The sequence below is a fragment of the Tupaia chinensis genome, unplaced genomic scaffold (genome assembly GCF_000334495.1).
Source record: "Tupaia chinensis unplaced genomic scaffold, TupChi_1.0 Scaffold000600_1, whole genome shotgun sequence".
Taxonomy (NCBI): domain Eukaryota; kingdom Metazoa; phylum Chordata; class Mammalia; order Scandentia; family Tupaiidae; genus Tupaia; species Tupaia belangeri.
Genome location: NW_006160117.1, coordinates 6,148,867 through 6,163,446, shown reverse-complemented (window position 1 = coordinate 6,163,446; position 14,580 = coordinate 6,148,867). Strand labels below are relative to the sequence as shown.

Here is a 14,580-nt window from a genome sequence, read left to right as displayed (position 1 = left end):
AAAGGGTTGACCACATCCGGTCTCGGCTGCGTGGGGTCTCCCGGGGCTGACAGCAGGGACGGGGCTGCGCAATCGCGGTCCCTAGGTCCTCACTCAGGGTCTTCCCCTTGATATCTAGTGCAGCCCGGGACTCCTCTCTCAATAGATCCGTATCAGAGAGCCTCCAGACAAGCCCTCACCTCCTGGGTCTGGACGAGAAGAATCTGGGCACCACATCCGGTTACCCCTGCCTGAGCCTCGGCGGGGGCAGGGCTCCGGGTGACACTGCTTTTGGGGAGAAGCCCCTCCTATGCCCTCGCGGTCCTCATCTTGACTCCGGTTAAAGCTAGGACTCTGGGACCACCAGTTAGCATAATGGCTATGTCGCTGGACTCCCATGTAGTCAACCGCGGTTCGAGTCCCGGACCCAGTGGTTTAAACTCACACTGGGTGGGTGTGCATGCGTGCCCAAGATCCTGAGAGGACAACGGAGGAGAAGGGATTGTGGTGTGCCATCCCCCCTGGGGGGTGATTTCTCCCTTTCTTCCTCTCTCTGTCTGTCTGGCGAGCGTATTTTTAAAAAAGTAATAACACATAGTTGATTGTTAAAAAAAAAAAAAAAAAGCCAGGACTCTTCCCTGTGCAGAACTGGGGCCACACTCTTAAGATAAAGGCCCTCGCCTCCTTCAGTTCCTATGGGAGAATTTTAGGCATACTGCAAATGATAGGCATTTTATGAAGCTTCATAAGTCTGAAAATAGGGTTAGCACTTTTTTTTTTTTTTTTTAGAAAGATCTATAATAAACTCATGAAAATAAATTGTCAACTAAATGTTGGAGGATTCCATTATCCTATTCTAAAAACAAGCTTTCATCTCTCAGAATATGCCCAAAGCAGGATCTATTCAATATATCATATTGATAGCAATTTGCTGTGGTCATTACCCTACAGTAACATTTCTACCTTTAAGAAGAATGTTTTAATTTTAAGAAATAAGTTAACATGAACACATTGTGCAAAATTCGATAAGCATAAAAGTCACTTCTTACAGACAAGTTTTAAAACTGAAAACCTGGGGCCAGCAGGCAGCATGGTGATTAAGGCACTGGACTCCCACATAGCTGACTGTAGTTCAAGTCCCAGACCTGGTAGGTTGCTTTCTCACTTTCTCTCTCTCTCTCTCAGTCTGGTGAGAGTACATTCCCCATAGCAAAATTCTATAAATAATGATAATAATAAATACAATTAATTAAATAATTCTCAATAAAATTCTGAAAACCTTAGTTAGGTTTGAAGTAGAGATCCACTTGGGAATGTGTTTTTAAACACTATATTCAATTAAAATAAAGATTATATCTGTTTGAAAGTACTGCAAGACAGCAGATATATGGAGAAGAATATGACCAAAATAGTCATATGTTACATATCCAGGTCATTAACTATCTTTAGCATCAAATAAAATAACTTTCTTAAATACACAGTAGTATTGCTTCTACAGAGACACGTGTCATGTAATGATATTTCATCAGTGACAGACCATATTATGACAGTGGTCTATTGAGATTATACCATATAACCTAGGTACATAGTAGGCTGTACTATATAGGTTTGTAAAAATGCACTCTATGACAGTTGCCACAATGACAAAATTACCTAATGAATATTTTTCTAAATGTATCCCCATAATTCAGCAACACATGACAGTAATTAATTTTTCTATAGGGTGTGTGTGCTCACCAGAAAGAGACAGAGAGAGAGAGAAATGTAGAGACAGAAAGAGAGAGAGAAAGTGAGAGTGAAAGTGAGAAAGCATCCCCATGGAGGGGGTGGCCATGCCGCAATCCCTTCTCCTCCATTCTCCTCTGAGGATTTTGAGCATGCACACAGGTATCCATGATACTTTTCAAGCCACCAGGTCCAAGACTCAAACCACATAGTTAATCATGTGGGATACAGCTATCTTAATAACCGTGCTACCGGCTGGCACCAGCTACTGGCTGCTCTCTTTCAATTTCTAGAGAACACAATCCATTAACTGATTCTCCAGTTCTTGCTTTTCTTAGAGAAAGAGAACTGTTAAAGGAAATGTTTTGGGTGTTGGCATGCACACACACATACACACACATACACACACACACACACACACACACCCCTACTATATGGTATACCCTTTATTTGTAGCTATATTAACATTTTTGTTTTAAAAAAAAGGATCTTAAAAATTTGTAATTTCATGTATGTGAGTCATAACTGCTATCAGCTAATAAAATTGGAATGTATGTTCCTCAACTCCATAGAGCAACAGCAGAATGGTGCAAGTTGGCCGTGCAGCCAAAGGAGTCAGGAATTCTTTTGTACTACAGCATAACCAAGAATGGGGAAAGTTCCCATCCACAGGCTTAAATATAAAACTTCCAAGTTGATGTTTTTCTGTGATCCCCTCTTTAAGGAGCAGTTCCCTGGTCAGCACCTGTAGTCCTCATTTGGATTCCAGTTAGGGCCAAGACTTCTCACTTTGAACAACTGAAGTTGCCATCTTAGACAAGGCCCTCTTGTCCCTAAAACCCTCCAGGTAGAAATGAGAGACATCTCAGTCTTTTGGCTCTGCCTGAGGCCTCCCAGGGCTAAGAACAAAGTAAGTGCTCTCTGAAGTCCCTTCATTTGTGGGTTTAGTGATCCCTTCATTTCAGTAGCTAGTGTTAGTTAACCTCTTGGCTGATTTCTGTTATACCTGATTTATTTTCTAACAGGAAGAAACTGTCCAGGATGACTCTGTGATCTCTGATTTTAAGTTTATATGACTTTGCTTATACTATGGTCACTGAATATTATCTCTTTCTCTTCTTTATTCATAAGTTTTATTTATTGTGGTATTCCTTGTTGCTTTGGCTATATATTGTAATCCTTTGGGCACAGAGTCCTTGTTTTTAATCCACTGAGATACATTTGAAAGCGATGAGAAGAAAAGTGAGTTAAGGAACACAGATTTGCTTCAGGGGCAGAGGAGTGAAACACACAGGGCGGTCTCTAAAAGAATTCAGGCCAGGGGTCTAGTTCCAGCCCTGTCATGTACTATCCTGTGAATTGAAACACATTACCAATCCCCAAGACAAAGAAATTGCAATCAAACAAAATGTTACTTAGCATGGAAAATTATACAATTGATTCTCATCAGAGAATATAATACATAATGTGTTTGTGGGAGCATTTTTCCTAGCTCATTCAATTTTTGTCAATGACCAATTTAATTTCTAATCTCAGATGCCCTTCCATGTAAATCACCTGTTTTCATTCATTTAACCAACACCCCAAATCTAAACTCCACCTAGAACTTGTCAAATTACAAGCAGTTGGTGCCAGTACAAAACAATCTAGTCAAATGGAGCAGGCTCTAAATCCCCCAGGCCAGGACAAAAAGTGCCAGCATAGTGGCTTCTGGGCATTCTACCTCTCTCAAGGGTATCACCCTTATTTCTCAAAATTCCCTGGTAATTATATGCAAAGAACACCTACTTTGTACACTGTGTTTGACTGTGCTGGTACAGGAGCACAGGGAACTTTCCATTTATGCCCCAGGTAGAGATTCTCTATGGTTTATTCACAATCTCAAAGTAAATGTTAAGGAGAGATTCTCATTCGTAGCTTAGTCTCTCAACTCTGAAACACACTGTCTAAGAACCTGACCCCTACTCAGTCCCTCCACTTGTCTAGCCCACCATGCAGCCTCACTGAAAATGTCCTCCCATGGAGGGACTCACAGTTTCCTAAAGTTCCACACCACCGAGTCTCAGGGAATTACACTCATTGCTCTCATCTCAAACCTCTCTTCCTCATCCTTTTTTTTGGGGAGAGATTTTCACTATAGGGCATGTGCACTCACCAGACAGAGATATAGAGACAGAAAGCGAGAAATCACCCCCCAGGGGGGATGGTCATGCCGCAATCCCTTCTCCTCCATTCTCCTCTCGGGATCTTGGGCACGCACACACACGCACCCGGCGTGAGTTTTAAGCCACCGGGTCCAGGACGCTAACTGCAGTCGACTACATGGGAGTCCAGCGACATAGCCATTACGCTAACTGCTGGTTCCCCTTTTTTTTTAAGTTTATTTATTTCTTTCATGAAGTGGCAAGCTGGAGCAAGTGACACACACACACGCACACTCAAAAACCTGTAACAGAGTCTTCATGCTGTGATCTCACTCCCAGCCTCAAACAGTTAGGATCATGGACACAAACACAATGAAACTTCACGACATGAAGCTGGGACCTTCCCATATGACCTCAGCATTGCAAGTGTTGTGTTACTGTTGTACCACCATGGTTGATTCTTCATTCCTTCTTTTTACTTGTTCTTTAGGTCTTAATTAGTATCATCTTTTTTATATGATAGCTGATCCTAGACTCAAAATTTTAATGGCCCGGGGCTAGATTATTTTTTAAAGCATTTCCGTTACTAGGTGAAGCCTTCCAAACATGATTAACACTAGTTAAATGTAAATAACAAATCACCAAAAAATTTTTTTAAAGCTAATAATGATTGGAGAATAAACAAAAGAGTATGAAGCATAATAAGTTAGAATATAATGTCTCCTCCATTCTTGATTAATTTGAGCAAATCAGGTATATAACTTTTAATTTTTCAAGAAGAAAGGCAAACCAAAAATTGACAGTCTTTTACTTTTTTCTTTATTTTTTTGATCAATTTTTCTACTGTGTTCATTCACACTTCCAAGAAAATCACTATTTTTATGCTCTTTCTCCAAAGGAGACATCAAAGTGGCCAACAGGTATAGGAAAAAGTACTTAACATCACTAACCATCAGGAAAATCCAAATCAAAATGACAATGAGGCTCAGTTGTGGTGGTACCTACTGCCAAAACACTGTATTCCACAGGCTGAGGCCACGCAGGAGGCACTAGTTAGATTCTCAGCCAATGCCCTCCCCACCTACCCAAACAACAACAACAACAACAAAAAGAAATAGAAGGAAAGAAAGGAAGAAAGAGAAAACTGGGTACAGTGGTGTGCACCTATAATCCCAGATACTCAGGAGACTGAGACACAAGCATTGTGAACTTGAGGATGGCCTTGGCAACATAAACACTGTCTAAAAAGCAGACAACTTCATAGCAAAAGAAACTATAATTAGAGTGAGAAAACAACTCTTTGAGTAAGAGAATATATTTGCAAGCTGTGCCTTAGACAAGGGACCGATAACCAGAATATAAAGGGAACTCAAGTAGCCTACCCATTTTTTAAAAAATCAATCCAATTAAAGGATGGGCAAATGAGTTGAATAGACAACTCTCCAAGGGAGACATATGAATGACCAAAAAAATATATGAAAAAAGATACCCAACACCTCTTATCATTTGGGAAATGCAAATCATAACCACAATGATACTACTCAACCCCAGTCGGACTGGCTAATATTAAAAATAAATAATGAAAGAAAGAATAGTTAGTGCTGGCGAGGCTGTGGTGAAAAGAGAACCCTCCTACACTGTCGGTAGGAATGTAAATTAGTACAGCCACTGTGAAGAAAAATATGGAAGTTCCTAAAAACCTACAAGTAGAATTACCACACAATCCAGTCATTCTACTCTTAGGCATCTACCCAAAAGATAGAAAAACACAGTTGGAAAAACACTTGCACCTTCTTATTTATTGCAACATTACTCAGTTGCTAGGACACAGAATCAACACAAATGTCCAAGAACAGATGAGTGGATTGAAAAAACGTGGCTCATGAACTTTATGGAATATTATTCAGCCATAAAAACAAATGAGACACTGACGTTTGACAAAAAGTGGATAAATGCAGAAGATTTAATGCTAAGAGAAGCAAGCCAGTCCATAAAAAATAAAACTGTATTCAGTGTTGTATGTCTTCACTATACACACACACACACACACACACACACACATATCTCCACTCTATAGCAGAAACTGACAGATTGAAGGTGTAATGACAGGGAGGGCAATTGTAGATACTAGAAACAATATAGGAGGGGGTGAATAATGGAGGTAGGAGAGAAAGGATCAAGGAAACAGACAAAACATTTAACAGACACAAAAATGAAAAGTTATCTGCTGATGATAATGTATATAGCAATACATTGCCTTGAATAATATGCACTGTATTTATGCCAGAAAAACCATGTTGTGTACTGTAAATATGTATAGTGATTAAATAAAACTTTTAAAAATGTTTTTTTTTTAAATGATGCCATAGCTAACTTTGGAAGAATACAAAGATTGTAATAGTTAAAATATGTTTTAAAAATAGTTAATTTTTTTTTATGGTGGTGCATGCCTGTAGTCCCAGCTGAGTAGCTGAGACAGGATGATAACATGGTAAGATCTTGTCTTAAAGAAGCAAAACATGGTCAGCCATGGTTAAGATGACTGGATCATATATGGCCAACTCTGTAGTTTGAGTCCCAGACCCAGTGGCTTGAAAAACACACCAAATGTGGGTGTGTGCATGCCCCAAATCCTGAGAGAATGGAAAAGAAGGGATTGTGTCATGGCCATTTCCACTGGGGGTGGGGTGGGGCGTGATTTCTCACCTTTCCCTATCTTTCACACCGAGATATCACCTCATATCTCTTAGGAAGACTATTACAAAAACAAACCCTGTCTCAGAGTACAATCTGGAGATCCTTCTTTTCTTAACTGAGGCCTCTCTTATAAAGACTCCCAATCCCCTGATATCCCTAAGGAAAAAGTGAAATTTACCTCATTTGGACAAAAGTGCTCATAATCTTCCTAGGCTAATAGTAGTGGAAGGAATCTGTACTGTCCACATTGCTATGGGTTGAATGGTCCCCTCAATCTTCAGGGTCCTCACCTTGACTTCTGAAATGACTTGGAAACCCTCTCCATACTGACCTGAGGCTTCCCCTTTGTCAAGATTCTTCACTCCCATAAGATTAACTGGGAAGAAGTGAGTATGATTCATCATGTCAGTGAGTTCCAGTGTCCCAGGTCTGAAAACAGGGACAGGGTTCTATGTGACCCTCTTCTTTCTGGGAGGAATCTCCTCATTGTCATTCAGTGTCATCATGTTGACTCCTATTAGAGAACAAATCTCCACTCCCTGCAGATGGAGCCTCCCTGATCAGCCTAAGGATTTCATTTTTCTGGGACCACCACTTACCCAACAAATGAAGGATAAACTCAGCCTGAAATCGCTGTCTATGGCCTCCCAGGGCTGACTGTGACTTTCTCTCTTTTTTAATTAATATTTTTGTAATACCATGATCATTATTATAATGTGATTTTACAGTGCATGAATACTATGGGTAAGGATCAAATCAGGGTAACTAGTAACATCTCAACTTTTTGAAACATTACATACAATTAGTTGTTGTTAACCTCATTCTCTCATTTTAGGTGTCCCTAAAAATCACCACCTCTATGTACATTAATACAGCCATATGGAGAATATGGAGGCTAGCCATTGTTCCTCCTATTTGCACTTTTCTTTTAGTTAATCAATATTCCTTTATTCCCCTAAGTCTAGTCCTTCCCAACATCCAGTAGTCATTCTATTTCTCTCTACTTCTATGAGGTAAGTTTTTCCCCTACTTTCCACATATGAGGGAGTAAGCATGGTATTTTTCTTTTTGGAGCTGGCTTCTTTCACTTAACGTAATGTCCTCCAGGCTTACCTATTTACCCTCAAATGACTAGATTTCATTCTTTTAAAATATTATGCAATCACACATATGTCTTTGTCCATTGTTGCATTACTAACAGAAATAACTGAAGCTGGATAATTTTGTAAAGAAATGTAGGTTTATTCAGCTCATAGTTTGTAGATCCAGAGTCCAATTTCTGATGAGGATTCAATATGCCAGAGGGCAGAATCTTAAAATAGATCAGAGCATGTGTGTCCATGTAGCCTCTCCCTGCCTCATTGCCTTTCTTTATACACACCAGAACTCAATCATGGATACACTGCCCTAACCACCCAATCATTAATTTCTTACCAAAGGCCCCACCTTTAGACACCATAGTCTGATTAAGTTTTCACTCTCTTAATCCTATTAAAATAGTTGAATACATGAATTTTGGGGAGACATATCCAAATTATAGCAATATATATGTACATATGTATATGTGTATTATTATATATGTATATATACACAGACACACACATATCACATTTTCCATTTTCTTTATTCATTCATCTATTGATGGACGCTTAAGTTGCTTCCATATCTTGGCTATCGTGAATAGTGCTACAGTAAAATTGGGGTGCTGATATTTTCACAACCCACTTATTTCCTTTCCTTTGGATAGATAACTATTAGGGGAATTAATGCTTAGTATGGCAGTTCTATTTTTAGTTCCCTGAAGAATCTCCATACTGTTTTCCATATGGCTATACTAATGTACATAGAGAGGGGATTTTTAGGGACACCTCTGTTCTCTGTTAACCTCTGGGGTAGTTGGTTGCATCATTTTTCATATGGGATTTTACCTTGATACCTATTGTGGCCTGAGATTCCTCTTTGGCGAACTGGGTGGCTAGCCTGTAAACCAAGTCCCTCACCTCTTTGAGATCCTCCATGCCAAAAGTCAGGGAAACCTAAGTTTGCCATTTTTTCCGGGACCTCTCAGGGCTAATAACAGGAGAGGGACTAGGTCATATCCACATGGAAAGTCTTCACCTTGACTCTGTACTCTTCTTGGGACTTTAATGACCTGAGGACATGACCTTCAGACAAAAGTTCTTACTTTGCTAGGATCAGAATAGGTAGTCAGTGTTAGCCACAAGCATCCAGGACATTTTCAGACTTCCCAGGGCTAACAACCAGAATGTGACTTTGGGACTTCACTGTTCTGGCTTGGTCCTTGCATTATCCTCATTCAGTTATTTCACCTTTATTCCTATGAGGTGCCAGAACTCCTTTCTTTAATTACCTGAGGATGCTGCCTTTAGGGCTCTTACATCTCTCAGAAGTCTAAAGAATATGTGAGTGCAAGCACTTTTCCAATGAAGAATTCTTCTGTCCTTTGGGTATATACTGAGGAGTGGGATCCCTGGATCATACGGCAGATCTATCTGTAGATTTTTGAGGAATCTTCAAGTTATTAAGATATTTTGATCAACGGGTCTGGGGAGAAATGTGCACATATCGAAATGGTCTCATTGTAAGTCAAACAATATGATTGAAAGTATATACAAAAAAAAACAAATAATAAATAATGTGGAAAAAAAAGAATATGTGAGTGGATGCTCAGTTTAATGGCTTTGTCTGGGATCATCTGTGCCTAAAAGAAGGTAGATCTGATTTCTCTGTGACATCCTCATAGTCTGTGATGTTAGTCTTTCCAGTCCTCCTATGTGGGATATTGGTCTCCCCAGACCTCATTTTGACCTTGTCTCTTGGATCAAATGCTTCCTGTGAAATGTCACATCTCTATAAACTCCAAAGCACTTCCCTCTTGCAGAGAATGAGTCCCTGTCCTATAAGTGATGTGAATTCAGGAAGATATAGCATTGGCGGGGTTTTAAATGGGAGGGGGGGGGGGGGGGGGGGGGACTCAGGCTAGGTGGAGGGCTGTCATTAAAAATCAAAAGAAAAACATGTTAATCTATTCTTTCTTTTCATCAGCCAGGTTCTCATGTAACTTCAGTCTTAATTGATTTACTTTATACAGGGAAGATGTTCTGGGAAGCCCCTGATCTCTTGAGGTTATCTAACATTGCAAATGTATATAATCATACTGTCAATGAATATTGTTCTTTCATTTCTTTATTGATATCTCTCAATTACTTGAGTATTTTTGTTGTTCAGGCTGGTATTCCAATCCAGCAGGTTGGGCACAGTCTTTATCAACTGAGACACACTTTGGAATACAAAGAAGAAAACTGAAATAAAAGATTTAGGATGTAACTCAGATTGGGGGAAGTGGAACACTGTGATCTGTAGAGTAATTAAGACCAGGGGTCTAGTCCCAATCCTACCACTCAATAGACCTTCGACCCCTGACACATTATCAAACTCTGAGTCTCAGGCTTTCTACTCTGAAATGGGATTAATATGTCCCATCTTGAAGGGATGGTGGAATATATGTAATGTATACAAAGCATCTGTGCTATTTATCTTGTATTGATATATTAGGAAGAGGCACTTACTATCATGATTTTGACCTGAGACATTATCATCTACCCAGTTGGGATTTTTTTTTTTTAAATCCAGGACATGTCAGAAAATATGCAGCATTCTTATACCAAAAACAAACAAACAAACAAAACCCCAAGAAAACAAAGCAACAAAAACAAGAAACAAAAAAGGAAAAATACAAAAAACAAAAACAAAGAACAAACAAACTTGGAAGCAGCCCAAATGTTGCTAAGCAATACAAATTATGTAATGTTTTTCCTTACGCCTTCTTTACCATGCTTTTTATTTCTTTTATGAATTAGAAAGTATACCCCTTTATAATGATAGCTTCTAGAATATATAATTGCATGGGCAGGAGGTGGGTTTTCTTTTTTTTAATTTTTTATTTATTATTATTGCTTTTTAATCTGACCAGAGAGAGATGGAGGGGGAGAGAGATAGAAAGAAAGTGAGAAAGCAAGTCTCCAGGTCTGGGACTTGAACTGTGGCTTTCCATGTGGGAGTCCAGTGCTTTAACCACCATGCTACTTGCTGGTCCTGGGTTTTCTTTGATTAAACAATCCCAGTACAAGCACAAAGACTTTCAAAGGGCAGATGCTCAATGAATGTCTGGGTAAATAAGAACCATGCACAAAAGGTCTAATTCTCTATAATTTAATTTTTCACACATTCTTGAATCACAGACAAATCCAGGTATATATCTTACTAAACTTGCAAGAAGAAAGACAAAAAGGAGTCAATCAAAGCAACAGCTGAACAACTTTTACTTTTTTCCCCCTCTAAATTCTGATACTAATTATTTTACTGTGGAGTTTTTCATCTTTTCAAGGATATCCCTACTCTAATGTTGTGCTATTTTGTTCTGAATCATAAAAATGCTTAAGGATTTCCTATTTGTATCTCCAAAAACAAAACTCTCACTACTGAACCTGGTAAACGTCAATAAAAATGTGACCCATGTCATTCATACACTTACATTCTGAATTTAAATAAACCTTCTGTTGAAAGGAGCACCAGTTTCAACATTTTTTTCAAAAAAGATTAGTCAACAAGTTTTCAAGCATTAACAAGAACAAAGGTTAACATAATTTTCAATTTTTCAATCACAAGGTAAAGAATCTGCCTCAGTCTTCACTAGATGTGGCAGTAGTAGCTGAATGGTTGGGCTTGGCCCTGGGACTCGGCCTGGCCTTGATAATAGTAGTGCTAGGTGTGGCTGCACCTCTGGCTTGGGCTCTCTCTTCCTCATCTCTCAAAGCCTCTTCATAAGAAGATGGAAAGGCACGGGGGATAGTATCATTGACCTTGGCCAAAAACTCCAGGACTCTCATCTTGCTGGTTTCAGCATGGGCTCTGGGACCCCACAGGAACTGATAACGTGGGGGATGACTATTGGGTACCTCACAGTACTCCAGGTACTGCTCCTGCACCAGATCTTCGGTAATAAGCTTTCGGGGCTCCCCAAATATGAAGTGCTTTTCACCATCATAGACCCCCAAAATATTCAGGAATTCCCAGATCTCCTCTTCGGTGGCCTGGTTACCATTTAAGAATATCACACCCAGGAGAGGCATCAGAAGCCCTTTCCTGGGAAAGGCCAAGCCACTGCTCACATCCCCATCGTCAGTGAGGTCTGGCTTTATAACAAAGGCGTAAGACTGACCTCTAGGGTCAGTTTCTTTTAACTCAAGGCCAAAGATTAGCTCTATGCGCTCAGAGGCTCTTTTGAGAATCTCAGGGAAATCCTCCTTGTACCTTCTATTGACAACCTTCTGCATGTCTCCTTTCCGAATGGGCTCTTGCATTTTATACTTGTACAGCAGGAACTGCACCAGCATTACTGCCTTCCTATTTAGAGGATCTTTTTCTAAATTCTCAATGGCAGATGGGGCCTCAGAGGATCTTATGTTTTTCTTACTTTGCCTCTTAGCACCTTTATTAGATTTTTTGTGGGAATCACCTGCAGCAGCAGCAGTGGTGATAGGTGGGGCACTCTTAGGCTCCTGGGGAGAGCCAGCAGCAGGGGAGCGTGGGGCAGCATCTCCCAGAACAGAAGAGGAGCAGCAGAGGGACTCTTTTTCCTCTGCTGCAGGGGCCTGAGTACTCTCAAGATCCTGGGTCTCCTCTCGGGCCTGCCGGCGTTTCTCCCGTGCTCGGAGCTTACTCTTCTGACCTCGAGGCATGGCGGCTGTAGACAGTGACAACAATCAGGAGTATGAGCAGAATGGCAGGTGATGCAGGACCTGGAAGAGGGACAAGGAGATCATGTGAGTACCTTCACAGAGAGAAGACAGCTTTTATTGAAAGTAGCCTGCTTCTGAAATTTCAACAAGGCTACCATTCTAGGAAGCCATAGGGCTCCTGTTCTCCTTGTTGGCCTGTCTGCTGAGACTCCATAAAGGAGCCATTGAACACTTAGAGTGAGTCTTAGATTGTATTTTGCCAGTCTTGTCTTGGCTTACTGGGGTGATAGCAGGTCCTGGCAGGGGTTGGGTGTAGATCACCCATATCTTTCACTGTTTAGGCCCTTCTCAGTTCACCTTTCAAACTTTTACAAAAACTCTTGACAGAGCTTTGGCCACTCCATTTTACTACCCTGAAGATGACAGCTGAAAGCTCCCTAGGACACATGAGAAGAAATTGAAGATGTGCTTCAGGTCACTGCTCTGAAAGGGGACACTCAGTGCTGAGAGTTCACTGGGTCCTTTCTAACTTGGGCCTCTCATAAGATCCTCAGCCCTCATTCAGGGTCCTTATCTTGGCTCTCCATAAACAATGGCATTATCCCCTTGCTGCTGACTCATGGCTGCACATTCAGACTAAGGATCTCACTTCTCTCGGGTCTGCCACGAAAAAGTTGGGGGAATACTCAACCTGATAGACTTTCCCTGGGATTTCTATGGCTGCAAATTAACAGTTACAATAGATTCAGGAGTTTTGAAGTCCCCTCTATTCAGGGTTAGGTGGCCTCTTGAGTTCACACTCAGATTCTTCTCTTAGGCTCATAGCAGAATTACTCTTTTTCTTGTACTGAAGCCTATGTCCATATAGTAAGAGCCAACATACCGTACACACAATAGGAGGAAGTAAAAGTGGCTTTATCTGACCAAATATGGTCTTCTCAAGAATGAAAGCTGTGACAGGAAGGTTACTGCATTGTGATAGATAGTCCCACACAGGGTCCCAACTCATTGTCTAAATTTGACCCATGAGAGGATCCAAGATTTCTCCCTCAGCTGAAGTGTGACCACCACCCTTAGATCAAGACCCTACTTTGTCTCTCAATCCTGAATGGGAATGGAGGGACACCTATGCCTGATATTTACGTCTTAGGTCTCCCAAGGATGCCAGCAGGGAGGACTCTGTGTATCCCCCATTAGTATGGGATGAAAAGTCTCTGTAGTCCTCAAAGTTCTCCTCACGACACCAGGCACAACCTAGAAATCCTTCCCCTGCTGATGTGAGCTGCCCTCTTTTACCTGGTTCCTCACTTCTTTGAGATACCCAGGAAAGAAGTGAGTGTCATTCATCCTACCAACATGCCCATGTCACCCAGGCCTAACAGGGATATAACTCTGTGTTAGTCCCTTCTTTCTGGGAGGGGTACCCTCTTTGTCATTCAGTGTCACAAACTAGACTCCTGCTACAGACTGGGTCTATTTCTTTAAAACCAAGGCCATCACCTCACTGAGACCACCTCAGAAGACATGAGGAAGTATCTCAAATTGCTAGGTCTGCCATGAGCCTCCTATGCTGACAGCAGAGTTGAGCCTCAGGTGTAGCCCTCAACTCTTTAAAACCCTGGAGAAGAAGTCAGGTCTCTCCACATTTGTCTATTCTGCTTGAGGCCTCCTAAAGTCTTCTTCAAGGGTGCTGTTCAGTATGGCTCTCTATTTCGGGGAGAGATCTACTTATTGGCACTCAGGACACTCAGCTTAACTCCAGTTAGAGTCAAGGTCACCATCCAGGATACACTCTAAAACCAAGGCCCTCCCTTCCCTGAAACTTTCCTGGCAGTATTCAGCCCATAGCCTTCCCAGCCAACCACAGGGATGAAATTTTGGGTCCCTCACTTTGTTACAAGAGGTAGGGGTGGACCCTTTAGTACATATTCATGGTCCTCACCTTGATTCAACTGGTCCTGGGAATTTACCCTCCGACAACAGACATCAATCGACGCACTGCTCCTCCTCCGACAGAAGTTCTGGCTCTCAAAATGAAAGTGAGGGTGGGGGGACCAGCAGTTAGTGCAATGGCTATGTCACTGGACTCCCATGTAGTCGACCGCGGTTTGCGTCTCAGACCTGGTGGCTTGAAACTCAGGCTGGGTGCATGTGCGTGCATGCCCAAGATCCCCAGAGAATGGAGAAGGGATTGCAGCGTGGCCATCCCCCTGGGGGGGGGGTGATTTCTCGCTTTCTGTCTCTCTGTCTCTCTCTGTCTGGTGAGCACAAGC

The 14,580-nt window shown here is 41.3% G+C and overlaps 2 protein-coding genes and 1 non-coding gene across 4 annotated transcripts in view; all 3 read right to left on the bottom strand.

The window, feature by feature from the left end:
- MAGEB3 (MAGE family member B3) overlaps positions 1 to 14,580 on the bottom strand; it is a 19,962-nt gene that overhangs the window by 4,524 nt on the left and 858 nt on the right. The window lies entirely within an intron of this gene.
- On the bottom strand, positions 2,256 to 2,392 carry LOC114009678 (small nucleolar RNA SNORA46). The gene has a single exon (XR_003551057.1). It is a non-coding gene; the product is annotated as a small nucleolar RNA SNORA46 (small nucleolar RNA).
- The window catches only part of LOC102489691 (melanoma-associated antigen B2), a 4,517-nt gene continuing 840 nt past the window's right edge, over positions 10,904 to 14,580 (bottom strand). The window contains exons 2-3 of the mRNA XM_006158480.1: positions 14,250 to 14,334; positions 10,904 to 12,367 (exon numbers count right to left, since the gene is read on the bottom strand). Coding sequence (XP_006158542.1) covers positions 11,249 to 12,307 — 1,059 coding nt within the window. The 5' untranslated portion in view covers positions 12,308 to 12,367; positions 14,250 to 14,334 and the 3' untranslated portion in view covers positions 10,904 to 11,248. The remainder of the gene's footprint in view (positions 12,368 to 14,249; positions 14,335 to 14,580) is intronic.